A 27,686-nucleotide genomic window follows, 5' to 3' on the forward strand; every position below is an offset into this window, starting at 1 on the left:
CCTTTGACAAGAATAGGAAGCTCTACTTATACAGCTCTTGGTCCTATCATGGCCCCAACTTGAACAGTAAGTAAGAGAGGTCTTCATCCATATTTAATGAGATATGTGTTTATGGAGGAAACACAATTTAGATTTTCTCGAGTACTATACCTTTTAAGTGATCATGTTCTTCGCATAATATGTCCAGATATAGGTGCTTACAAGGTCACATTAATATTGAAATGTATACCTGCATTGCATTACAGTAATCCTCTTTTGTTTATAAACATAATAATATATTAGAGTTCCTTGTGTAACAGCCACATGTTGAAAAACTCTTCAGTGTGACCATAAGAATTAAGAACCAAAAAACAAGAATTTTGCAGATAAGAAATGACAACAAAAGTGACAGAAGGTCAATCTATTTTATTAAAAATATCTATCTAAAGTATACAAATATATTCCTTCAAATCAATAGCCATTCTTTTTTACAATAAATCTTGATGTAAACAATTTATTTACGTCCATGTGCATACCTATAATTTTAATGTTCTACTAGTAACAGATATAATTGCTACCGTATTTGAATTTGAAAATGTACACATAAACATGTTAGAACAAGAGGGCCAAGATGGCCCTAGTTCGCTCACCTTTTTTTACAAGGCCTTGTTGATTGCTTACCGGTAGTTGAAAATTCAGTACTCTAGAGCTAATTAGATTGGTTCTCTTCTGTTTACTTGTGCAGTGTGAGCATATGATTAATTCTGATTGAGTACTGTCCATTTGCATGGGTTCTTTGCAATGCAAACATTTGCAAGTAATGCTAATTCTACATGTGTTTAAAAGGTTTTTGTAAGCTTTGGACCTAGAAATGTGGCCTCTAGAGTTTCAAACTCGATCGAGGTATCATAAGGACAAATCTTCTGACCAAGTTTCATGAAGATTGGACAAGAAATGTGGCCTCTAGAGTGTTTACAAGGTTTCTCTATAGCCAAATAAGGAAAACTGCCCCACCCACTGGTGGCCATGTTTTTCAACGGACCGGAACCACTTTTGAACTCAACCAACATATCATTAAGACAAACATTTTTACAAAGATACATGAAGATTGGGCATAAAATGTGACTTCTACAGTGTTTACAAGGTTTTTCTTTTTTTTACCTAGTTTTTCACCCAGCATGACCCAGTTTCAAACTCGATCGAGGTATAATTGGGACAAATCTTCTGTCCAAGTTTCATGAAGATTGGACAAGAAATGTGGCCTCTAGAGTGTTTACAAGGTTTCTCTATAGCCAAATAAGGAAAACTGCCCCGCCCACTAGCAGCCATGTTTTTCAACGGACCGGAACCACTTTTTAACTCAACCAACATATCATTAAGACAAACATTTTGACAAAGTTACATGAAGATTGGGCATGAAATGTGACTTCTACAGTGTTTACAAAGTTGTTATTTTTTTTGACCAAGTGACCTAGTTTTGACCCAGCATGACCCATTTCGAACTAGATCGTGGTATCATTGGGACAAATCTTCTGTCCAAGCTTCATGAAGATCGGACAAGAAATGTGGCCTCTAGTGTGTTTACAAGGTTTGTCTATAGCCAAATAAGGAAAACTGCCCCGCCCTACTGGTGGCAATGTTTTTCAACGGACCGGAACCACTTTTGAACTAAACCAACATATCATTAAGACAAACATTTTGACAAAGTTACATGAAGATTGGGCATGAAATGTGACTTCTACAGTGTTTATAAGGTTTTTCTTTTTTTTTACCTAGTGATCTAGTTTTTGACCCAGCATGACCCAGTTTTGAACTCGATCGAGGTATCATTGGGACAAATCTCCTGACGAAGTTTCATGAAGATTGAACAAGAAATATGGCCTCTAGAGTGTTTACATACCAAATGTGGACAGCGGACGGACGGACGAACGGACAGACGACGGACAAAGACTGATCACAAAAGCTCACCTGAGCAATCAGGTGAGCTAATAAAAATGATCCAATCAGTAAGAAAAGGCACACATGAGTTCTGGAATTACATATAAGTACTGTGATATATAAGTACTGTAATATTTACATATTGCACATAACACAAAATAATTCATGAAAACAGTGTTGTTTCAAAAGCAACATCTTAACATTCACATTAATAAATACTTGTACTATATATGGCATCATGTTTAATTGACATCACTCTATGAAGAAAACAAACAAAATGCAATATGTTCAATTGCTATTCTTAAACAAATTTCTTTACAGTTTTTTAAAACAATGTCTCTTACAGCCTGAACATTGCTGTACAATAGCTGGTGTGCACAATGAAAATAAAATGCTATTAACAAATAAGATGCTTCAAAAAGGTATTAGCTTTTTTTCTAAATAAATATAAAAATAAACATGTGTGTGCATGGGATGATTTATTTGTGTAGTTTGTATTGTTAAATATAAAGATTAAAGTTTTTAACAAAATTATTTCAATGGGTTGCCTTGACCAGTATGTTTAAAAAATGTACTTTTAAAATACCATTGAAGTTTTCTTTGGTACATATATATTTCTACTAAGAAAACAATGTAATACGCAATAAATTTAATTATCCTTTACAACCATTTAACTTTCGATAATCTTCATAAAGATGTGTACTACTGACATTTATGATGCAAATGATGAATGAATACAGAAACTTAACATTCATTAACCATGTGTTTTATAACCATGACATGCAAAAATTGGACATACGCTATATGCTGCAATCTGAGGTCAAGACAACCCAGTGCATTTGTTCCCCAAATCACGACTGACCCTGTCGTTAATAAAGTCACACAAGGTTTAGTGATCTCTTAAGTGACAGGGTAGCTCCTGACCTGACTTTGCTAATGCGCAGGCTGGAGAGGAGCAAACTGACCAGAATATGGCTTAAGACCAATTTTTGCATGATGTGATTTATATAACGGTGAATTTCATTTGTTTCATGTGAATGTGCTTTGGTCCATTAATAATGGTTTCTTACTTAATATTTTAGAAAAAGTATTCAGTCATAAAGGAAAACAACTCTTAAGAACAAAACAAACAAACAATGAAAATCATGAAGTTCATCAGCATTCCTGATTACCAAGGGAGACCAATGTGTAATACACATACACACATTAAGGATTGTAAACAAAACAAACTATTGCTTAAGTTTTTTTATTACATATGTGTATTTTGTCTTAACTTAGGTAAAAATAAATTGCAGTTATTGGCACATGCCTTTGTTTTTTACAACCATGGCTGAAGTATTAAGTTCAAGACATTCTACATCAACAAGGGTCCATGATATTTACAGACGACAGCATCAAGACAGTGATACAAACTTGCACAAGCCTGCAAGCCTATTTTAGGTAAACTTTGAATCGAGATTGCTTGGATTCTAAATTTTATGTTGAAAGACTTTTTCCACACAAAAGTATTTGTACAAGAACTTGAGCTTGCTTGGGTTATCAGCTTATTTTGATGACAGTACTGACTGCAGTGGTGACGAAGAATTCCTAGGCATTGTTTAATTGTTTAAATTCTTTAAGTCCCTAGACATAAATTTTGATGGATAAAAGGCTGAAAAAGAAAATATTTAGACTACATGGTCACTATTTGTATAAAGCCAACCCCATAAATCCTAGTCATTTGCAAGCTTCTGTCCACTATGTACTAGCGATGTCCAGCTGTATTCTAGATGGAGACCTGCCTATATGATCCTCACTCTGGGAAAACTTTGCTTAATGCATGTGTAGAGTGTCGTCTCAGATAAGCCTGCGAAATCCACACAGGCTAATCAGGGACAAAAAATTCCGCTTTAAAGGAATTTTTCAAGTAAAGGAGATTTTTTCTAAACAAAAATCCAATGTAGGTGGAAAGTGTCGTCCCTGATAAGCCTGTGCTGACTGCACAGGCTAATATGGATGACACTTAACAGGCATGCCTTAAGCCCAGTTATTGTCCGAAACTATGCTCCTGGGTGTCTAAACATTCACAGGGGAGGACATCCTTGGTGCCACTGATGATGAGATCCCCCGTGAGTTCTTCACCTGCAACTCCCTCTGCATCTCCTGTACCTTCTGCTGCAGCTGTGTGCGCAGGATCATCAGCTCACGGTTCCTCAGGTGCAGTGGCTCCTACAAATGCAGCATAAATTGAGCTGCTTTCTTACTGCACATGCTTATCTTGGATGACATTTATGCATTCAGCCATGTTTACCCACAATGAGGCTCAAACATTTAGAAATATGTGTCAAAGCATGAGCTATGTTCATATACTTAATTAGTATTAATAAATTATATTCATTTTAATGACAATCAACATTACACTGGATTAAAATGAAAGTTTTCTCCTGATCTTATATTGATACATAGAACTTTAAATAAACTCCCCAGACTTGCATGTGAATGAATGTTATTATCATGACAGCCTTAGTGTCATCATATTTGTGAAATTTAACAAGCTAGACCAATAAATATTTCTATAATTTGTTATTTTGACACATTTTCAATTATTACAAATCATAACTTCAAGGAAGACAAAAAAATATTCATTTGATACCAATATCTGTAACAAGAGCACCGCATAATGGGTGCCAACGCTCGGCTGCTGGTGCATTTTTGAATAAATGAAAGCTTGTCATATTTATTTTTTTTAGAGGTCACAGTGACCTTGATCTTTGACCTAGTGACCCAAAAATGGGTGTGGCGTGTAGAACTCATCAAGGTACATCTACATATGAAGTTTCAAAGTTGTAGGTGGAAGCACTTTGATTTTGGAGCAAAATGACAAAGTTTTAGCACGACGCCGGCGGACAGCGGACAATGAACTGGCTATGACAATACCTTGGGTTTTCTCCGAAAAACAGCCGAGCTAAATATGAGCAAAGATTTAATCTTTGCTCAACCAGCCTGTTTTCTACAAATTATTATACTATGATAATGTACAGTACCTGGGGCCTCATGCGTGGGTTCCACCTGCAGTAGTAGTGTGTCCAGATCTCGATACGCCTCATGCTTGCCACGGGGAACAGCACATGGTTATGAAGGTACTCGGCATACAGGGGGTTACGAAACTCGTCAATGTCACTGTTGATGTATGACCACAGGGAGCATGTCGTCTCCTTCACCTTCTACAAGAGAAATTTTGCAAACTTAATAAAATAAATCCAGAATTTGCCAGATTTGGGAAAATACCATGGATCAGGAGATACAAACAAAGCTTATCTTTTGTAATCCTTTCAAAATCATGGGTACATAAAATGGGTCAGCATTATTTGTACCTGTATTATATGTCTTTTTCCAAAATTGTGGAGATCTGGATTACCCACAACTATTTATTTGAGTTATTTTAGCTTAATCAGACCAAATGATAATGAATATACTTAAGCATTATCTTAGTTTTAATCCAACTTTTCTCAAATTTATATTGTTGATCCATGGTAATTGTTACTGGACGATACTTTAAGAATAACTTTGAAACAAAGTTTTTACTTGCAGGGCATATGAACTTTCATTCTAAAGTTGGGATATTATAAAAGGTTATTCTCTCAGAAAGTTCAAACCATGTGGTAAATCATCTTATTCCAGAGTTTTTGATTCCCAGCTATAAAAATATCAAGTTGCTATCTTCAATATTGCAAAAGTATTCATAAAAGAAGCGATTTGGGCCACATATATTTGACCTCTGACCTTGAAGGATGACCTTGACCTTGACCTTTCACCACTCAAAATGAGCAGCTCCATGAGATGCACATGCATGCCAAATATCAAGTTGCTATCTTCAATATTGCAAAAGTATTCATAAAATGAGCGATTTTGGCCACATATAATTGACCTCTGACCTTGAAGGATGACCTTGACCTTGACCTTTCACCACTCAAAATGTGCAGCTCCATGAGATACACATGCATGCCAAATATCAAGTTGCTATCTTCAATATTGCAAAAGTATTCATAAAATGAGCGATTTTGGCCACATATATTTGACCTCTGACCTTGAAGGATGACCTTGACCTTGACCTTTCACCACTCAAAATGTGCAGCTTCATGAGATACACATGCATGCCAAATATGAAGTTGCTATCTTCAATATAGCAAAAAATATTGCAAAATGTTAAAGTTGGCGCAAACAGACAGACCAACAGACCAACAGACAGACAGGGCAAAAACAATATGTCCCCCACTACTATAGTGGGGGACATAAAAACATTTTCCAATACGGCCGCCACGGTACTTTCAAAATATAAAACTCATTCTCTCATGCTCTATTCCCTCATTTCAGTTTACTCGTCATTATTCATTTGTTTAGTGCCTGAAAAAGTTATAATTGTTTGGAAACTAGCTTTAGTTTTAACCCATGTATTTGAGCTTGATTGATTGAAATATTAGTGTCACTCTCGAGTAAATTAATGGGTAGAACCAGTTCTTGGTGTAGAAGGAAAAGATCCTGAGAACCAGAGACATTTTTAACAATATGCTTAACTCGCCTCTTTACAGTGACTCGTACTTACATATACATGTAGCTTACATCAATTTTTAATTACACATATGATTATATTTATTTTACATTTTTGCACTAATTCAGCAAATGCAAAATTAACAAAAGCAGTACATTCATCGCATAACAATGACATTGCTCAACAATGAAACTCAGTACAAACCATTTCTTTGACTCTCTGAGCCTCTGAGTTGTACAGAAAGGTTCCAAACAAGCAGCTATACAGATGGTCCAGGACGGTGATCAGGAAATGCTCATTGAACTCAAACGCATTTGGGAACTGAAATAAACACACAAGTAGCTTTACAATACTTTTCAAATGCGACCAAATGATTCAATTTGCTATTCATATGGCATATGTTTAAACAAACATGTGACCTCCAAAAATAAAAAGACTTATAAAGAATAAGAGTGAAGGCCACACAACTTCCGCCTTTAACCTGTAGTTTTTGATAAAATCTAAGGATGTCTGTGAATATCTAGATTTACAGAATAGTAGTTACGTATTCAGATAATAATTTGGAATTTGAATATTTAAAAAAATACTCAAATATCCTTTTTATTATTTTGCATTCACAAGCCCTATTTTGCACAAATATTTATTGAATCTACAAAGATTATAGCCTCCACAGGCTACCCCTATTCACAACATTGCCAACATAGAAGTAAATCCATGAAATCTTGCCTTTCATTATTTGTAAACAACTATAAGATGTTTATAAGACTATAATTTCCACTTAAAAAAGTTATTACAACAAAGTAAAAAAATGTGCGATTGGAATGCCATTTATACTAGCTTATATTTATAGATTAATATACTTAAGATGCATCACCTGATGTTGCATATAAAAAGTTGTAAAAATGTGATTACTTTAGCAATGATTTCTTTGCGGATTTAAGTAGGAATTTTACTGGTAAGATGTCCGCAATATATGTTCTTATTACTGATATTGTTTTTATTACAAATCTTTACTTAATGACATTTGCTTAAAGATGATATAATACATCTTGATGTGTACTTAATTCCACAACTATGACTCCCGATTTTGAACAATAATGCAGATCTTTACTTACATTCAGATTTTATTGGGAAAAAAATGATCATCTGGACATGAATTCTGGCATCTGTTGAAATCCCTACTTATTTAAAACCTTTAAACACAATTATATATACCATAATCCATTTAATAAATAGAATATTTAGGAACTGTTTTAATCCCTTTTTCATCACATTAATATTGCGCAATTGGGCGCATGATAAACATGAGGCCCACTATATATGAGCCTTGTTCTGGGAAACCTGGGCTTTACGCATGTGCTTTAAGTGTCATCCCAGATTAGAAGTCAGGACCTGCTTATTTGGGACAACACTTACTGCTTTTATGGAAGTTTTGCATTTAAAGGACATCGCATCTAAACGATAATTTAAGTCTTTTCAGTAAGCGTCATTTGTGATAAGCATGGAACGACATTTCATGCACATGCATAATTCCATTTTACCCAGAATGTGGCACACATTACCTGTCTAGTCATTTGCCACACACAGTCTATAAACTGCAAGAACACGGGTGATCGGTCGGCATCCGAGTGCTTGTCTTCTCCGTGTCCAACACGCTGCCATGCAAAAACAGAAACAATAAACAGCAAGAATAGTACTTATCTTGAAATAAACCTATTTATTTTAGCTTAATTGCACCAAGCCTAAGGCTTATTAAGACACTATTCGTGTCCATTTCCTGGATAGAACTGAGTACATAAGATTTGGACAGACACATTGACAGTCTGGACTGGTTACATAAGCAGGGATAATGTTTTGAGTCTGTGCCATTCTGAATCCCATAATGCATAATAAAATCACCGGCCCCACACAAACATCTACTTTTATCAAATCAAAATATGGTATTGCTTAAGTGTCAAGAGTCCCCTGTGATCTTGACCTTTAAGAAAGCGACCTGGTGGTCACATAAGACACATCATCTCAAAATTATTATCATTTTTACAAATTCATTTCAAAATCCAAATACATATGATGGAGTCAGTGCTTTCCACGTTTTTCTAGATGCCACGGGATAGATAGAGATGGGGTAGGAAGGGGTTCCCCTGTTGTAATACTATGTTTACAATACATCTATCATGTCAAATGACCTAATTTGGTAAGTTATGATTCTCAAAGAAAAACATCTATAAAGTGATTGATAATAATAATTGTTTACTTTGTTTCAACCCTTTTAGGTATAGATATATATCTCACCTCCCACAAAAATGACCTAATACGATTGGCTTAGAGTAGTCACGTGCCCATTGAGTATTTTCAATACACCCGAGTAATTTCCATACTACCAGAGTATTCGAGTAGTCGTTTGAGATATAATCATTACACCATTAGTAACTGACGGTGTATGGGATATACACCCTCAGTAAACTTAATACCATACTCGAGTTTCGCTCTAGTATGGTATGAAATTACTGAGGGTGTATATCTCATACACCGTCAGTTACTAAGGTTGTAACTAATAATACAATCCCAACTCTATGGCAAGCGGTTCGACGCATAATCCCAAGAAACTAGGTTTCTCATGAAAACCTAGGTTCTCATTTGAAAACTTGGGTTCTTGAAGCCATGTGCAATCTTCAAGCGAGAACCTAGGTTCTCAGAATGTTTCTTGGGATTATGTGTCGAACCGCAAGAAGCTAGGTTTCTCATGAGAACCTAGGTTCTCATTCTGAGAACCTAGGTTTCCAAATGAGAACATAGGTTCTCATTTGAAAACTTGGGTTCTTGAAGCCATGTGCAATCTTCAAGCGTGAACCTAGGTTTTCAAATGAGAACCTTGGTTCTCATGAAAACCTAGGTTCTCATTTGAAAACTTGGGTTCTTGCAGCCATGTGCAATTTTCAAGCGAGAACCTAGGTTCTCATTCTGAGAACCTAAGTTCTCATGAGAAACCTAGTTTCTTGGGATTAAGCGTCGAACCGCAAAAAACTAGGTTTCTCATGAGAACCTAGGTTCTCATTCTGAGAACCTAGGTTTTCAAATAAAACCTAGGTTCTCATTTGAAAACTTGGGTTTTTGAAGCCATGTGCAATCTTCAAGCAAGAACCTAGGTTCTCATTCTGAGAACCTAGGTTCTCATGAGAAACCTAGTTTCTTGGGATTATGCCTCGAACCGCTTGCCATACAACTCAATCCATTCCCCCCAAAAATCTGTGTATCCCGGCTTCATTTATTAAGACATACTTATGGCTTTCCCCAACACTATCAAATACCTGATAATCTTGTATAATAATCTCTTCCATTGTTAAAGGCAAATTCTGGTAAATATTTATGATGGAAGAGCTCAAGAATTTTATCAAGCAAATGTTTGCCATTTTTTACATACTTTTGCAAAGTATGAAATCAATTTTGGCATATTTCACGCTTTAAAGATTAGAAGAAATAGACATCCAATCGGGACGCTGTATTTTAACTGAACATGCATTAATCACACGACGCAATAAGTGGACATAATGTACTTTTCATATTCTTTTTCAGTGACCAAGCAACAACTGAATACAAATGACTAACAAAAGCATATAGACAAGGTAAACTACAATCCCTTTCAACAATATGGCTAGGAACCACCATTATTAACCTTTACCGCTTAGAAGCAAAGTGAAAATGGCTATATGCAACCCGAATAAAAACAGAAAAGCCTGCCAGTTAATTGCAGTCTTTACAGGTTTTATGCTTTTTGCAGCTCATCATTACCTATTGATTGGAAATGAAACCTTTAGAACTTGAATCTAGTAAAAAAGGCCTGACATTAAACTTGATTTTCTAAGGGACCACCAAAGGTCAAAGTGTGTAAAGGGTTAACAAAGGGGCATGACAACCTAAGCACACCGTTAAATGACCAACCTGAGCAAACTTGTGCCCCATGGCGAGCCACTCTTTCTCAATAAGGACCTCAAAGCCGACAATGGTGCGGTAGTATGGGTCGAGCATGATCATGGCGAGAGCAGCCAACTGGGCCGTGCGGTCCCAACCATCACTGCAGTGCACCAGCACAGAGGTCTTGTTGTTCTCTACCTTGTCCGCTATCTTCACCGCACCGGCAAGGATTACCTGAAATCAGTCATCCATTAATGAGATTAAAATATTAACTACATGTATCTTTTATTATCACATCTTAATACAACATGGATGCTATCTTTATGGCAACTGCAAAGATTTGCAAAGCAAGTTGAAGAAATGTGTGATATGCTGAGCAAGTTGTAGAAATGTGTGATAAAAAACAACAACAAAATCTCTTATTATCCCAGCCTAATTATATTGACAAACTGCCCAGTATAGGTAATGTGTTTCCTTACATGTGAAGCAACTGTGTCATTAAAGCACTTTATTTCATATACAGCATGTGAGATGAATTTGAACAAAATTTCTAATATATACAGCAATTGGTGTCATAACATATTATAAACAGGGATCATATTTTCCCGCAAAATCAATCGGTCTGGATATAAATGGGGAAAAAGTATCGGAAAATGTATGTCCGAAATCATGACAAGTTACGTTAAAATATATACCATTGATTTTGCCATTCATGAAGGTGGTATAAATGTACAAGTAAAATTCCCTTAGGCATTTTTGACGATGCTGGAACAGCAGCGTCCAAGGTTTGATAACCAGTAAAAAAATTCTTCACAATTGCGACCTATGTAAAAGACCGAGCCAGTCCGATTGAGATAACTCGATTTTTCAGTTACTTCCCTTGGCATTCGCCACTGGTGGAGATTGCTCGTTGATTTTCATTGATAACATTCTCCTAGCAGAGTTGTCGTTCGTGTTGATAAAGGTAAATATTAATAGAACAGCATATCCTGGGGAAACAGATTCAATAAGTGTATCAGAACGTTAATTTCAAATTAGTAATTTTACATCCATTTTATTTTTATAGACCAATGAAACAACTATATATTTTCTCTATTTTGTTTGATATTTGTTCTCGATTTAGTAAATAAATTGCGAATATAAACATGTAAAATTAACTTTTACGTGATCACAAAAATAAAGAATGCGAACGATTTCGAACCTGCAAATTGTAAACGCTGCACTGCTATGGTATATATAGATAAAACAACATTTCTTTGCGTCATTGTCCGTCCCGCTAGCGCAGTGGTCAGGACGTTCCTTACCACTTTTTCACCTTTAGGACACCGGTTCTATTTCCGCTCCCGTATGTTATATTTTGTATGTTTTGTGGTCACCATTCCTGACAGTTGTTTCTTTCCGGAAAATCTCCCCCCCCCCCCCCCCCCCCCCCGCAGCATTTGACCATATAAAAAATTAAAAAGTATTTCAGTACAAAACAAATAGCTGGAAATTGCAGCTTTCATTCAAAATTCGTCCCAACTGTCGTCAATCTAATCTTATTAGGAAGGAGTACACTCCGGGTACCAACATTATGCAGCCTCAGCGCGGAGGTAACTCATTACCTTGGAAAAACACGATACACACACTGGGTGCAGCCTAGGCGGGTATAGACTCAAACAAGGCAACAAACTCAAGTGCGGGCAAAATAATTTAAAATTTACATATTAAATACGATATTCTAACAGAAATTACACAACCACCTAAGTGTACATACCATGTTTGATATTTCGTTCGATTGTTAGATTTCAGCATATACATGTATAAGGTCATTTCGCTATTAGTTAACTTATCCATATGTTCGTGGGCGAACTCGGATAGTCAAGTGCTCATACGATTGAGCTCACATGGTCCGGCTATGTGCTCATACCTACTTTCGAGAATCATCATGAATGTATTGCCATACTTAATGAACAAGAATGTGACCCGCCTCCCAGTTTCGCTCAATAGGTCAAGTTACCCATGGGTACTACTTCCCCGTACCCCTAAACTTTTTTTCGTACCAAAAATGTTTCGTACGCAAATTTTTTCGTACCAAATTTTTTTTCGTTCCCAAAATTTTCGTACACAAATTTGTTATCGTACCCAAATGTTCGTATCAACATACACAATTGTTGTGATATAGATAAACTTAAATTGATGTTTTATATCCATCCTCTTCAAAAGCATCGTCACACCAGTACTGCCAGTACTTTGATTTTTAATGGAACATACAAGTTTTCTCAACTGGTTTTATCATTTGCTATTTCATTGTTGTTTCGTGTGCTGTTGTTGTATCTAATTATGGCGTCGTTGTTGCCTATGGTCTCGTTGTGCTGTAACGAATAATGTCGTCCTTTCCATCTATGTGCTGTAATTTTCTCTTGTTGCATTTTCACTTGGTACTATTTTAAATTTTATTTTATTTAACAACTAAAGTCTGTTTGTTTCCGTGATGAATTTGCCAAATGTATTGAACAGTTCTTCTTTTGCATGTAATGTGATGTTTGGTATTTCTCCAACTAAAGTTGCCAGTGTAATATCAGAACATAATATATTATTTCTATGTAATATTTCTTCAGTTCTGTCTTGAAGCCATGATCGTTCTTGTGAGTATTTTGAACACTCAAATATGAAGTGTTTTATAGTTTCTGGTTTTCAACATTCTGCACAATCAACATCTTCACTGTTTGTTATTTTCGACCAGTGAGCCTTTAAGCGCGTATGTCCACTGAGCAATTGATTCACAACATTGAATATTTTTCTATTTTTTTCTTCAACACAAGCTCTGAATCCTGGCTTTGGAATGCACTCTTGGATTTTTGTAGTTTTTTCTGAATTCAGATATTGAACTTCCCATTTTTGTATTGATTTTATTTTCATTAAATTTATTACTTCTTTTGCATCTTTCTTTTCATAAGTCTGATTGTCATTTTTTGAAGTCATAATTTCTGTTGCTGCAAGTTTAGCTTGTTGATCTGCTAATTCATTGCCTTGAATATTTTTATGGCCTGGTATCTAGTGTATTTCCACAGTATTACCTCGTACTTCAATGTTTTTTAGTTTAAGCTTGATATTTAGTAATATTTCAATGTTTCTTGTTGGAATTTCACATGAAAAAGCCGTTATTATTGCTGCTTGGCAATCTGTAAAGATATGTATTTTCCTGTTTGTAATGTCCTGTTTTATCAGACTTTTTTTCATCAATGTCAATATTATTAATCTGTGTAAGACTATACCGATGTTTTAAATCGTTGTCGACTCGATAATAGCTTACAAACATGCACTGAACCAAACAAATGTATGTGCGTAGGTTAGCTACTTTCAATAACAAAACCAAATAATTAAGAAATAATTTGTGTACGTTATAGTTTGTTGTCAAATAACGCACGCCCAATAGTTTAGATGCGTAGGGATTAAATCACGAGTGCGAAGCACAAGTGATTTGAAACCACACATCTAACTTTCCGGTCGTGGGTTGTTCAACAACAAACTATAAAGTACACAAATTATTTCAATTCTAACACGGTTTTTACTAAAGATTTATATAATGTATATCATTTTTCTTGTGTACTATTTTATGTGAAGTTCCGTCCATAATTATTGCAGAATGACCCAGACGATTTTCTTCTTTGTTTATATGAAAGTTTTCACGTGCCGTGTTAGAATCGTGTTTTACTTCTATCTCAGATATTATTAATACATTACAATCGCAACATATTGTTGGCCCATATTGTTTTGTATCACATGCGCGTCAATTAACATCGAAGACCGATTATAATTAAACCAGTGCACACAGTCACTTTAGCAAGCAAAACAGAGAAACCGCTATAACAATTAAACTATCAATAGACACACAATGACACCGATAACCGATCGATATGTACATCACAGGCCTTAAGTCTCTTAAATTGTTTTGCGATTGTTTCAGTTTTCAAATTTTCGACCACCCTCATTAATTACGGACGCGTCTTTAATCCGCTGTTCACAAGTTTTTGATTTTCAGTCTGATGTGCAATAAACCGTTCCAGACCGGTTTAGAGACTGCAGCAAATGGTTTATCACACCTAATCGAGATAAGAATGTCATTAGGGTGTGTTAGCATGTTCACTGTGTAATCGAGTTTATGACATGGGAATTTTAGCAAACAGAATCGGACCGACTGTTAGGGATTTTCAATCGGTCTTTCATGACCCCAATCGGTCTAGGACCGACGAAACGGAAAAAATACGATCCCTGATTATATAATATACATTTATTCATATTATAATAAACAAGAGGGCCTAGATGGCCCTAGTTCGCTCACCTGAGAGGAGTCAGTTCATTCAATCTTTGCCTAATGTCAAACTTGACCTAGATATTGACCAGACAAACATCCTGGTCAAGTTTCATCATTATTGAACCAAAACTCTGGCGTAGGGAGTTTTTTGTTTTTGTAAGATTTGAAATGGTGACCTATCATCAAACTTGACTTAGATCTTTCAGCAACTTTGAGAATTCTTGAAAAATGTGAATGCTAGAGTGTTTACAAACCAAATGTGGACGGACGGCGGACAAAGACCAATCCTAAAACCTCACATGAGCAATCAGGTGAGCTAAAAAGTGTGTTTCACCGATCTGAGCCATTTTCCAACTTGTCCAAGAAATCAATAAAACCAATGTATTGACTAAGTTTCACGATGATTAGGCAAAATATGTGACTTCCATAGTGTTCAATCACAAGGTTTCTCTCTATATAGTCACATAAGGAAAACTGCCCCACCCCCCTGGCAGCCATGTTTATTGACCCATCGGGACCATTTGCAAACTCATCTGAAGATATATATAAAACCAATCTTTTCACCAAGTTTCATGATGATTGGGCAAAAAATGTGACTTCTAGAGTGTTCACAAGCTTTTTTTACTATATAAATTTAAGAAAACTGCCCCCCCACCCCGGCAGATATGTTATTTAACTGACCGGAACCATTTTCCAACTCAACTCTCGTATCAAGGAAACAAATGTTTAGACCAAATTTCATAAAAATTGGGCAAAAAATGTGACTTCTAGAGTGTTCACATGTTTTCACTATATACATATAGAGAAAAATGACGCGCCCACTGGCGGCCATGTTTTTCACCGATCTGGACCATTTTCATACTCGTCCAACATATCAATAAAACCAATGTTTTGATTAACTTTCATGATGATTGGGTCAAAATGGTGACATCTAGAGTGTTGACATGTTTTCGCTATGTACATGTAGAGAAAAATGCCCCGCCCACTGGCAGCCATGTTTTTCAACGGACCGGAACCACTTTTGAACTCAACCAACATATCATTAAGACAGACACTTAGACAAAGTTACATATAGATTGGGAATTAAATGTGACTTTACAGTGTTTACAAGCTTTTTCATTTTTTTTTTACCTAGTGACCTAGCTTTTGACCCAGCATGACCCAGTTTTGAACTCGATCAATATATCATTTGGACAAATCTTCTGACCAAGTTTCATGAAGATCGGACAATAAATGTGGCCTCTAGAGTGTTTACGAACAAATGTGGACGGACGGACGACGGACGGACGGACGAAGGACAAACACCGGTCACAAAAGCTCCCCTGAGCCATCAGGTGAGCTAAAAAAAACATCCAACCTCGAATAACAATTAACACATAAATGATACACAAATCTACACTGTATTATTATGAAAACATTAATAATCAAAAGGGAGTAACTACTGTAAACTTAAATGCAATATTTAGTAGAGTTGTCTCGCATGTTACATGACCTTAATTCATGATTGTTTACAAGCTTTTTTACTATATAAATATAAGGAAAACTGCGCCATCCCCCTGGCAACCATGTTTTTCAACGGACCGGAACCATTTTCAAACTTAACCTACGTATCTAGAAAACAAAAGTTCTGACAAAATTTCATGAAAATAGGGCCAAAAATGTGACTTCTAGAGTGTTGACATGTTTTCACTGTATACATATAGAGAAAAATGCCCCGCCCACTGGCGGCCATGTTTTTTCACAGATCAGGACCATTTTCGAACTCGTCCGAGAAATTAATAAAACCAATGTTTTGACCAACTTTCATGATGATTGGGCAAAAATTGTGACTTCCAGAGTGTTTACAAGGTTCCTCTATAGCCAAATAAGGAAAACTGCCCCGCCCACTGGCGGCCATGTTTTTCAACGGACCGGAACCACTTTTGAACTCAACCAACATATCATCAAGACAAACATTTTGACAAAGTTACATGAAGATTGGGCATGAAATGTGACTTCTACAATGTTTACAATTTTTTTCTTTGTTTTGACCTTGTGACCTAGTTTTTGACCCCGCACGACCCAGTTTTCAACTCGACCAAGATTTTATTGGGACGAAGCTTCTGACCAAGTTTCATGAAGATCGGACAATAAATGTGGCCTCTAGAGTGTTTACGAACAAATGTTAACGGGCGGATGGACAGATGGACGACGGACAAAGACCGGTCACAAAAGCTCACCTGAGCAATCAGGTGAGCTAAAAAGTATGAAAGTTGTTTAAGTAAAGATTTGCACAATTATTTAATTACGGCTTAAAGTGTTGGAGATTTACCATACATCTATCTGATGATCAGTCCAGATTTATCAAAAAGTAATTTCAGAGGATTGTTGTGCAGTCTACTTACAAACAAATTTCTTCGCGTTATATTTATAACAGTGTTAGATACAGTAATTTATTAATGGCATTAGTTTTATATTTACAAGATATATCAACAACAAAAACATTATCTACACATTACTTTCAAGTTCATAATGTGAATAATAGACTTACTACCAAAGTTTTTACTTTTAATTATTTTGCATTATAATTTTTTTTTAAATCTTGTCATATTGCATTAAGTAACTTATTGATTGATTTGTACCTTTATGTGATCAAGCCAATGTGTTGCATCAATGTTGCTCAACCACTTGGCATCATCGATAGTGGGGAAAACAACATCTCGCAGCTTACGTAGACTGAAAGGGAATCCATAAGTGTCATGTCAAAAGGAATTATTAACAAGAGATGTGTTTGTCAGAAACACAATGCCCCCTATTGCGCTGCTTTGAAGCCATATATTTGACCTTTGACCTTGAAGGATGACCTTGACCTATCACCACTCAAAATGTGCAGCTCCATGAGATACACATGCATGCCAAATATCAAGTTTTGGGACACACACAATGAATGAATGAATGAATGAATGAATGACTGACAGACAGGCAAAAAACAATATACCCCCGATCATTCGATACGGGGGCATAACAAAAACCACAGTTACATTGCCTCCAAATAAATATAGTTGAAATGAGAGGCCTGGATCTTTTTAATTTCTTGTAGTTTGAACGTCGTTAAAGATAAGATGCAAACTTTTGAACTTGCATAATGAGCAGACACAACTGACATTTTTCATGTTTTTTCATAAATATTGACCAAGATCAAACTGGCCCAAAATGCAATTCCATCCTATGTCTGCATGTAATCCACCTACAAACAAAATTAAAGCACAATTTATCTATCCACCTCAACCCAAATGACTCCAAATGGTATTCCCAACTTGATCAGCCTGTAATCTACAAACAAACAAAATGTCATCACAATATCTCCATTCTAACTGAAGTTTTTTAGAGTAATTTATGTCTATTTTTATCAACAATGACATTGACCTTGACCCAACTGGCCCCAAATGCAACCCCATTCTAGGTCTGCATGTTTGCTAGAAAAAGAAGTAATTGCACTCAAATGCTTACCTGAATTTGCTAAGTACAAAATAAACAAAAAGGATCATAATAATGCTTTACTATACCTAAGAGTTACAGGCCTTGGTTAGTGACCTACATGATGTTCCCAAAGACATGTGTGAAGTTTCAGTTAAATAGCTGTAGCTCTTATACAGATATCAACTAGTTGAATTTCAAAATGGGTGCAGACCTTAACCTGACTTTTCCAGGTCAGAGTTATGGAACTTGGTCCGTGACCTCACACAATGACCCCAAACATGTGTGAAGTTTTAATGGATAACCCATAGTAAAAACAGAAATATGAGAATGTAGTATGTTTAACTGAACCTAATATCTAAGTACAAAGAGGCATAGTTCTGCTTAATTGCAGGTAAGAGTAATAGAACTTGGTCAGTTACCTCAAATAATGACCCATAACACGTTTGAAGTTTCAATCAAATACTAATAGTAGAAAGAGTAATATGGAGATGTTGGATGTTTACCTAAATCCAATTTCTTATGACAAAAAGGGGGCATGATTCTACATAATTCCAGGTCAGAGTAATGGAACTTAGTCAGTTTTAATTTAATACTTTTTGTAGAAACAGTGCTATGGAGATGCTGCATGATAACCTCAACCATAGTATCAACGAAGCTGATGCTGACATTTGAGTCTTGTATAGCTCAGACTATTCGGCAGCAATTTTTTTCCTTTATTAAGTACTGGAAAACAGCACTTTCCCAATTGGGAAAAAAAAATCCAACTAATGTCCAAAAAATCCCAACTGAAGGTTTAACATTAAAATAAAATACACCAATTTCCCAATCTGAAGATTTCATGATGCAAATTTTCCCAATTTCAGGTTTTTTGCACTAATTTTTCCCAATTGGGCTGGTTCTTGTACCACATAGGGCAAACAGAATCGCTGTATTCGGCTAATAGCTGAACTAAAAACGGACATTTATATAAAGAAATTACTTATATTCATATGACAATATTTATCAAATTTGCAGATGAGCCAAAAATGCCAAAAAATGTCCTTTTTGGGTGGTTTGGGAGAGGTGGGATGAACAAAAGCAAAACGCATTTTAACAAATATCAAATTAATTTCCCTTAAGTCACAAAAGAAGAAGTGACCCACCTTTCTCTCATGACGTGGATATTGTGTATGTCCAGGAAGAGGACCTCTGCACCATTGTACGCATCCTCACTCTCAAACCCTCCACCCTTTGCCTGAGTAACAACAATCAATGTGGCAATTTATAATAGCAAAGTGTATGATTCTATGGTTTTAGCCAACATTTACCTTTACATAATTAATTTACCTTGATCCAGCCAGTATGTAGAGTCAATATTTATTGTTTAAAGTTACAAACCCTTATATAAAATTTCAACATATATTCCAGATGTTTTTGAGAAACTTTATAATACTAGATAAGGTGCTGTGTTCAATAAATGCATATGCAGCCAGTGGAATGTCTTGTCTGTATTCGAAAAATTGGCCCACCTGAATAAGACTTAGTCCAAAAGTAGGTTTCAATGTTAAAAACCCAAATGACGTGACCTCATTTTAACAATTTGTGTTCATAGATAAAATGCATGCAAGTATCAAAGCTTTGCAGCAAGTGGTATTGATATTAGATGAAACAGGTAATTTTGGTTAACAAATGATTTGGGCCTTATGAATTACTTTATGGGCCTTATGAATTACTTTAAGTCCATACGTAGCTGAATGACAAGGTAAAAATGAGATCAGGATGTGTGGATGAATTGATAGCGGTCAGAGAACATCGTCCATGCAAGTATCAAAGCTATGTAGGGAGCTTTATGGTTGTAAGTAAAAACACATCTTTTTGGGTCAACCTTGCATTCACCCTTTTGAATCAGTCCAAAATGTCAAAATGTCCACTTTCTAAAGGCCTCAAAATATCTGTAGATTTTGAGAGCATAAAAAATACAACACTTCTGAGCATTATAGCTTAGAACAAACTACATAACGTAGTATTACTATGTCTGTGAAAGGTTTTTAATGATATGCAACTTCATGGAAATTCAAATGAATACCAAGTGAGACTTGATTTTTCATGAAGAAGACACGACTTTAAAGCCAAATATTCCATTAAAGCAGAAAAGTGCCGTCCCAGAGTAGCCTGTGCTGGGGCCATACTAGTGCGTACATGAATGAAGCCCTGTTTTCTTAGAGCCGAACTCAAATACCTTATTAGCGACAGCGTTCATGCTGGGCCGAGCGTCCATGATGTAAAGCTTGTTGGAGTGAGCATTGGCATCTGTGATCATGTGCACATATTTCTCATCATCAGCGTTACGTTTCCCTGTGACCCCTACCAGCGGCTGACTGGCGCGAGTGATTGTAGCCTGACTCTTTGGGTGGATCCATGACAGCACCTGGAGCAATATATTTGAGTTGCACTCAGTGAAAATAGGGCTTAATGCATGTGTACAAAGTGTAATCCCAGGTAAGCCTGTGCTGTCTGGGGCTTAATGTATGTGTACAAAGTGTAATCCCAGGTAAGCATGTGCCGTCTGGGGCTTAATGCATGTGTACAAAGTGTAATCCCAGGTAAGCCTGTGCCGTCTGGAGCTTAATGCATGTGTACAAAGTGTAATCCCAGGTAAGCCTGTGCCGTCTGGGGCTTAATGCATGTGTACAAAGTGTAATCCCAGGTAAGCCTGTGCCGTCTGGAGCTTAATGCATGTGTACAAAGTGTAATCCCAGGTAAGCCTGTGCCGTCTGGAGCTTAATGCATGTGTACAAATTGTAATCCCAGGTAAGCCTGTGCCGTCTGGGGCTTAATGCATGTGTACAAAGTGTAATCCCAGGTAAGCCTGTGCCGTCTCGGGCTTAATGCATGTGTACAAAGTGTAATCCCAGGTAAGCCTGTGCTGTCTGGGGCTTAATGCATGTGTACAAAGTGTAATCCCAGGTAAGCATGTGCCGTCTGGGGCTTAATGCATGTGTACAAAGTGTAATCCCAGGTAAGCCTGTGCCGTCTGGAGCTTAATGCATGTGTACAAAGTGTAATCCCAGGTAAGCCTGTGCCGTCTGGAGCTTAATGCATGTGTACAAAGTGTAATCCCAGGTAAGCCTGTGCCGTCTGGGGCTTAATGCATGTGTACAAAGTGTAATCCCAGGTAAGCCTGTGCCGTCTGGGGCTTAATGCATGTGTACAAAGTGTAATCCCAGGTAAGCCTGTGCCGTCTGTGGCTTAATGCATGTGTACAAAGTGTAATCCCAGGTAAGCCTTTGCCGTCTGGGGCTTAATGCATGTGTACAAAGTGTAATCCCAGGTAAGCCTGTGCCGTCTGGGGCTTAATGCAGGTGTACAAAGTGTTATCCCAGATAAGCCTGTGCTGTCTGGGGCTTAATGCATGTGTACAAAGTGTAATCCCAGGTAAGCCTGTGCCGTCTGGGGCTTAATGCATGTGTACAAAGTGTAATCCCAGGTAAGCCTGTGCCGTCTGGAGCTTAATGCATGTGTACAAAGTGTTATCCCAGGTAAGCCTGTGCCGTCTGCTCTGGCTGATCAGGGAAGACACTTTCCTCTTTTATTGTATTTTTTGTTTTTAAGTCTCTTCTTATCAAAAATCAAGTTAAGGCGGAAAGTAAAGTCCCTGATTAGTCTGTGCCAACTGCACAGGCTAATTTAAGACAACACTTTACGCACATGCATTAAAATCTTTTTTATCACAGCCAGATTAATTTTTGCATAAGGCCGCATTAAAAATCTCACAATTTAAAAAGTGCCATGCATACAGAAGTTATATGAATGAAAATGGCCTTATTGGACTGTGTAAATCTCAGGCTGATCTGGAGTTATATTGATCCCATATGTCATAATACCAATATCTGAATAACATGGGTTGTTTTTCTTTACAGTCACAAGCATAACTTACAAAAGAATAATTCTTTCTCAACTATATTAGAAGCTCTGTCAAAGTTGACAACTACCGGTACACTTACAGGAATTCTTCCTCGAGATCTGAAAGTTGCCACCTGTCTCAGGAAGTCATCATTGGCCTGCTTTGGTACTGCAAACTGGTGAACAGAGAGGACACAGATTCGTTCTATGTGCAAGTAATTTGAAATACACAGGAAAACTAGCAATGTAGTTCTGTTCCTGAATCTATGCTTGTGTGTACAGGCACAATAATTTACTACTGTTAATGCTTCAATATAATAATAAGTCACATAATATGTGTAAACAAATGGTAGGTACTATTTACAAAAATATATATATGGTAACCTATACATAAATTTGAATTGCTATTTTATAACTATATCACTTCATCCAATGCATAATTGTCAACATGCAAACACCTCAGATAGCTTGACTACTTACATAGCTTGGATATGTGTCGATGACATCATATTTCTCGTTCAGCTTGCTAACTCTCCAGTTATCATTAGGAACTCCCTTAAAACAGATATGTAGAGAATTCATTAAAAAAATCACATGCTCCATTACAAAAAATATAACCAAGACATTTAATGTCATTATGAATTATTTGGTTTTAAATCACCATTTAACTCAAAAAGCCAAATGTGAATAATTTAGCTGATTTTTATTGCTATCAAATATACTAGTCTGTGGTTATACCCTGTAAGCCAAGTACCCACAGAATATCCCATGAATAATAAAATTAAACTTGTTATTTCAGTACAATTATAATAATTATGGTAGAAGAAACTCAGCCAAAAGTTAATCTTCATATTTTCATAACTGGGAAATGACTGGCCATACCTGTCTCTTCAGCTCAGCTTCGTGGTCGTAAACAGTCCAGCCATTCACATCAAACTTCTCCTTGTAATCAAACGCAAATAATCCCTGAAAATGTAAAAACAAAACGATTACTTGCTAACAAAAGTTTTAGGAACACAAAAGATCATTTCACTTTAGCTGTATCCAGAAATAATGCTTAGCCAACTGGACTGTGTGTTTAACTCAAAGCGAAAATTGGTTGAAAGAATAATTACTTCACACAATTTTACTTAATCATAAGTCACCTTCAAACTTTTGGCCATAAACTTTGTAATACAAACCTCCGAATCATGATTTGCACTTGTTTTAAATAAGCTATCATGTATGCCAACAACAAACCAAAAATAAAAATCGCAAAGGTTGGCTGAATTGTTATAAATATAAGCTATATTGTATGTAAACAGAAACCCAGAACTAAACACTATAGCATTGGCAAAATTGTTAATCATATATACTGGGCTGTGCTCTGTGAAAAGTGTCGTCGGAGATTTGCCTAAGCAGTCCACACAGGCTAATCAGGGATGACACTTTCCGCCTAAACTAGATTTTTGCAAAGAAGATACTTTCTTTAAACAGAAAACATCATGCAATCAAGAAATGTCGTCCCTGATAAGCCTGTGCAGACTAAACAGGCTCATCTGGGACTACACTTTACGCACATGCATTAAACCCCCCTTTTAACAGAGCACGGCTTGTACTATAATTTATGTGAGCTATAATGTATGTGAAAAGCAACCCAAAACAAACCATTCAAACAAATGCAGAATTGTTACATGTTTAAGCTTAAATGTATGTGAACAGCAACCCATAACAAAACAATCAAACATAGTCATAACTGTTAATCATACTAGCTATACTGTATTTCAACATGGCAACATGGGTAGAATACCTACACAGTTGTATTTGTCTTGCTTTACTGCATTCTTAAGCTAAAGTTCTCAAAAGTGTGCTACTTTTTAATATCTTACCTGTTTGTTTGTGACAGGAAATGCATATGTGTGGATCTTTTCATAAACAAGACGACGTGAATGGTTTTCAGGCCGATGAGCAAATCTAAGATTTCGCATATCCTGCAAGAAATTCAGACTGCCAAAAATTAAGTTGCTAATTGTAACCCAAATTCTAAGTTGCAATATTAAAATATATATCAACTGAAAACAATCACAATATATTTTTTTAAATCGCACCTACATTTTATTAAGATACAAATGAGTTACTGAAAAACATAGGTTTCAAAGAATGTTGTTACAATAAAATAAACTAATTTCAACCAAGGATCAGGGGCAATCGTAATATTGTTATTTTCTGACAAGCATACTCATGATATTTTGCTTACAGAGCATATTACATTAACCACACATAACCCTATACAACAACCAAAATGATTTTTCTAAGTTGCATAGTCAACAAGGGGCAAACCACATTTTAAACAAGGGAAGCCCTGGCCTTTTTTAACCCTTTCCCACTCAGAAGCATATTGAAAATGGCTACATGCAAACAGCATAAAACCAGAACAGCCTGCGAGTAACTCGCAGTCTGTTCAGGTTTTATGCTGTTTGCTGCTCACCAGTATCTAGGGGTTGGAAATGAAGCCTTTAAAACTTAAATCTAGTAAGAAATGTCTTAATTAAATTTAACTTTTGAAGGAACTACAAAAGCGTCAAAATACATATCTAAGTGGTAAAGGGTTAAATAGCATCATTACAAATCAAACACCACTTGTCCCTGCCTTGCAATGCAGATCTATACAATAGGAGTTCTCCCCTCTGCTTGTGGTGCCACCAATCTTCTCAACACGACTGATCACTCCTAATGGAACGTCCAGCGTTAACATAGAATCCTGCAAGTCAGGTAACAATTACTCTTGACTCGAAAACTGTTTCAGGTTATTAATAAGCAGATCATTTAAATACTAGCCAGTGTCATTTTTCTTCAATTTAACATTTTTGCTAGTGGAAGTTTCAAATATGTTGCTCCTCTTTAAATGCACTACCATAAAATTAGCCTCATTTATGATGAAACCACTCATTTAAACACAATGTAAATTTTCTAAAGACGAAGATAATATGTATTAAGTTTTTTTATTCATGTTCAAAAGGTGTTTGCTTTTTTAAAAAGAAATTTTTAAATACCTGACCTTGGATATTTATAAATAATTTTAAATTCAGATCAAGGTTCAAATTGATATAGTGTGCTATTTGATAAAGTAACTTGCAAATATATAATATTACTTACCCTTTCTGTGCTCTTGAAATACAACTTGTAGTTTGTAACTGTAAGAGTTCCTTTTACACAGTCAGTGAAAGGGCACAAATATGTGACATCTTTCCCTAAAATACAAAATTACCTTAAAATATTCTGAAACAAGACCTGTCACCATAGGATGACTTATGCCCCCTATAAACGCTTGATAGAAGTTATGAGCTTTTTTCGAAACCTAAACGCAGATTTCGAAACCTAAACGCGGACCATAAGTTCAAGGTCAAGATCACAGGGGTCAAAATATGTGTGCATATGGAAAGGCCTTGTCCATATACACATGCATACCAAATATGAAGGTTATATCTCAAGGGACATAGAAGTTATGAGCATTTTTCAAAACCTAAACGCCGATTTTGAAACCTAAACGCGGACCCTAACTTCAAGGTCAAGGTCACAGGGGTCAAAATTTTTGTACGTATGGAAAGGCCTTGTCCATATACACATGCATACCAAATATGAAGGTTATATCTCAAGGGACATGAAAGTTATGAGCATTTTTCAAAACCTAAACGCAGATTTCGAAACCTTAACGCGGACCCTAAGTTCAAGGCCAAAGGGGTAAAAAAAATTGTGTGCGTATGGAAAGGCCTTGTCCATATACACATGCATACCAAATATGAAGGTTATATCTCAAGGGACATAGAAGTTATGAGCATTTTTGAAACCTAAACGCAAAGTGTGAAGGAAAGACGGACAGACAGACGGACAGACAGTCTGATCACTATATGCCCCCTTTTCTTCAAAAAGGGGGCATAAAAATTCAAATACAAAAATGTGAAAATTTACTTTAGAAAATGTTGTTAAATTGTAACAAGAGGGCCAAGATGGCCCTAGTTCGCTCACCTGAGAGGAGTCAGTTCATTCAATCTTTACCTAATGTCAAACTTGACCTAGATATTGACCAGACAAACATCCTGGTCAAGTTTCATCATTATTGAACCAAAACTCTGGCGTAAGGAGTGTTTTTGTATTTGTAAGATTTGAATGGTGACCTATCATCAAATTTTACTGATATATTTCAGCAACTTTGATAAAGAATGCTTGAGAAATGTGAATGCTAGAGTGTTTACAAACCAAAAGTGGACGGACAGCGGACAAAGACCAATCCTAAAACCTCACATGAGCAATCAGGTGAGCTTAAAAGTGTGTTTCACCGATCTGAGCCATTTTCCAACTTGTCCAAGAAATCAATAAAACCAATGTATTGACTAAGTTTCACGATGATTAGGCAAAATATGTGACTTCCATAGTGTTCAATCACAAGGTTTCTCTCTATATAGTCACATAAGGAAAACTGCCCCATCCCCCTGGCAGCCATGTTTATTGACCCATGGGAACCATTTGCAAACTCATCTGAGATATATATAAAACCAATATTTTCACCAAGTTTCATGATAATTGGGCAAAAAATGTGACTTCTAGAGTGTTCACAAGCTTTTTTTTACTATATTAATATAAGAAAACAGCCCCCCGGCAGCCATGTTATTTAACTGACCGGAACCATTTTCCAACTCAACTCTCGCATCATGAAAACAAATGTTCTGACCAAATTTCATGAAAATTGGGCAAAAAATGTGACTTCTAGAGTGTTCACATGTTTTCACTGTATTTGTATAGAGAAAAATGCACCGCCCACTGGCGGCCATGTTTTTTCACCGATCTGGACCATTTTCAAACTCGTCCAGAAAAATCAATAAAACCAATGTTTTTAGTAACTTTCATGATGATTGGGCAAAAATTGTGACTTCCAGAGTGTTTACAAGGTTTCTCTATAGCCAAATAAGGAAAACTGCCCCACCCACTGGCGGCCATGTTTTTCAACGGACCGGAACCACTTTTGAACTCAACCAACATATCATTAAGACAAACATTTTGACAAAGTTACATGAATATTGGGCATGAAATGTGACTTCTACAGTGTTTACAAGTTTTTTCATTTTTTTGACCTAGTGACCTAGTTTTTGACCTGGCACAACCCAGTTTCATGAAGATCGGACAATAAATGTGGCCTCTAGAGTGTTTACGAACAAATGTTAATGGACGGATGGACGGACGACGGACAAAGACCGGTCACAAAAGCTCACCAGAGCAATCAGGTGAGCTAAAAATATGATAGATCTTAGTATCTTACACAATTATTGTACGACAGACATTCATTTTACTACATGTACATCCCATGATATGATTAAATTGGTAATTGTTCACACAGTTAAATGATATTTAACGCTATGATTAAATATTTTTTATGTGGATGACATACATGTAGACTCTTGCATATTTTCGCCAGGTAACATTGGAATATCCTCTTTGCCTTCCTTGTAAACCTGTACAAACAAAAATGGTTTGTGTATTTTAAAGTAAAGAGGAATAGTATGACAGGTCATTGAACATCAGGGCCACAGGCTCTAAAAGACTAATTTAAAGGGGCCTTTTCACAGATTTTGGCATATATTGAAGCTTGTCATTAAATGCTTTTTTTATTCAATAAAAGACATACAATGTATACATGTATATGATCATAAAACAAAG

General features: G+C 36.3%; 1 protein-coding gene across 1 annotated transcript; it reads right to left on the reverse strand.

Moving 5' to 3' along the window:
- Positions 1-390: 390 nt before the first annotated feature.
- On the reverse strand, positions 391-27,556 carry LOC127878155 (myotubularin-related protein 2-like). Its single transcript, XM_052424604.1, has 15 exons — positions 27,418-27,556; positions 25,131-25,225; positions 24,625-24,735; positions 23,864-23,965; positions 22,878-22,961; positions 22,476-22,550; positions 22,097-22,171; positions 20,332-20,520; positions 19,256-19,347; positions 17,276-17,369; positions 10,385-10,591; positions 8,008-8,100; positions 6,650-6,766; positions 4,941-5,120; positions 391-4,125 (listed from the first exon to the last, which is right to left on the reverse strand). Exons 1-15 carry the CDS (start codon positions 27,539-27,541, stop codon positions 3,973-3,975), a joined length of 1,791 nt encoding a protein of 596 aa, XP_052280564.1. The 5' UTR covers positions 27,542-27,556; the 3' UTR covers positions 391-3,972.
- Between the last annotated feature and the right edge of the window lie 130 nt (positions 27,557-27,686).

This window comes from Dreissena polymorpha, chromosome 4, assembly GCF_020536995.1.
Source record: "Dreissena polymorpha isolate Duluth1 chromosome 4, UMN_Dpol_1.0, whole genome shotgun sequence".
NCBI classification, from domain to species: Eukaryota; Metazoa; Mollusca; class Bivalvia; order Myida; family Dreissenidae; genus Dreissena; species Dreissena polymorpha.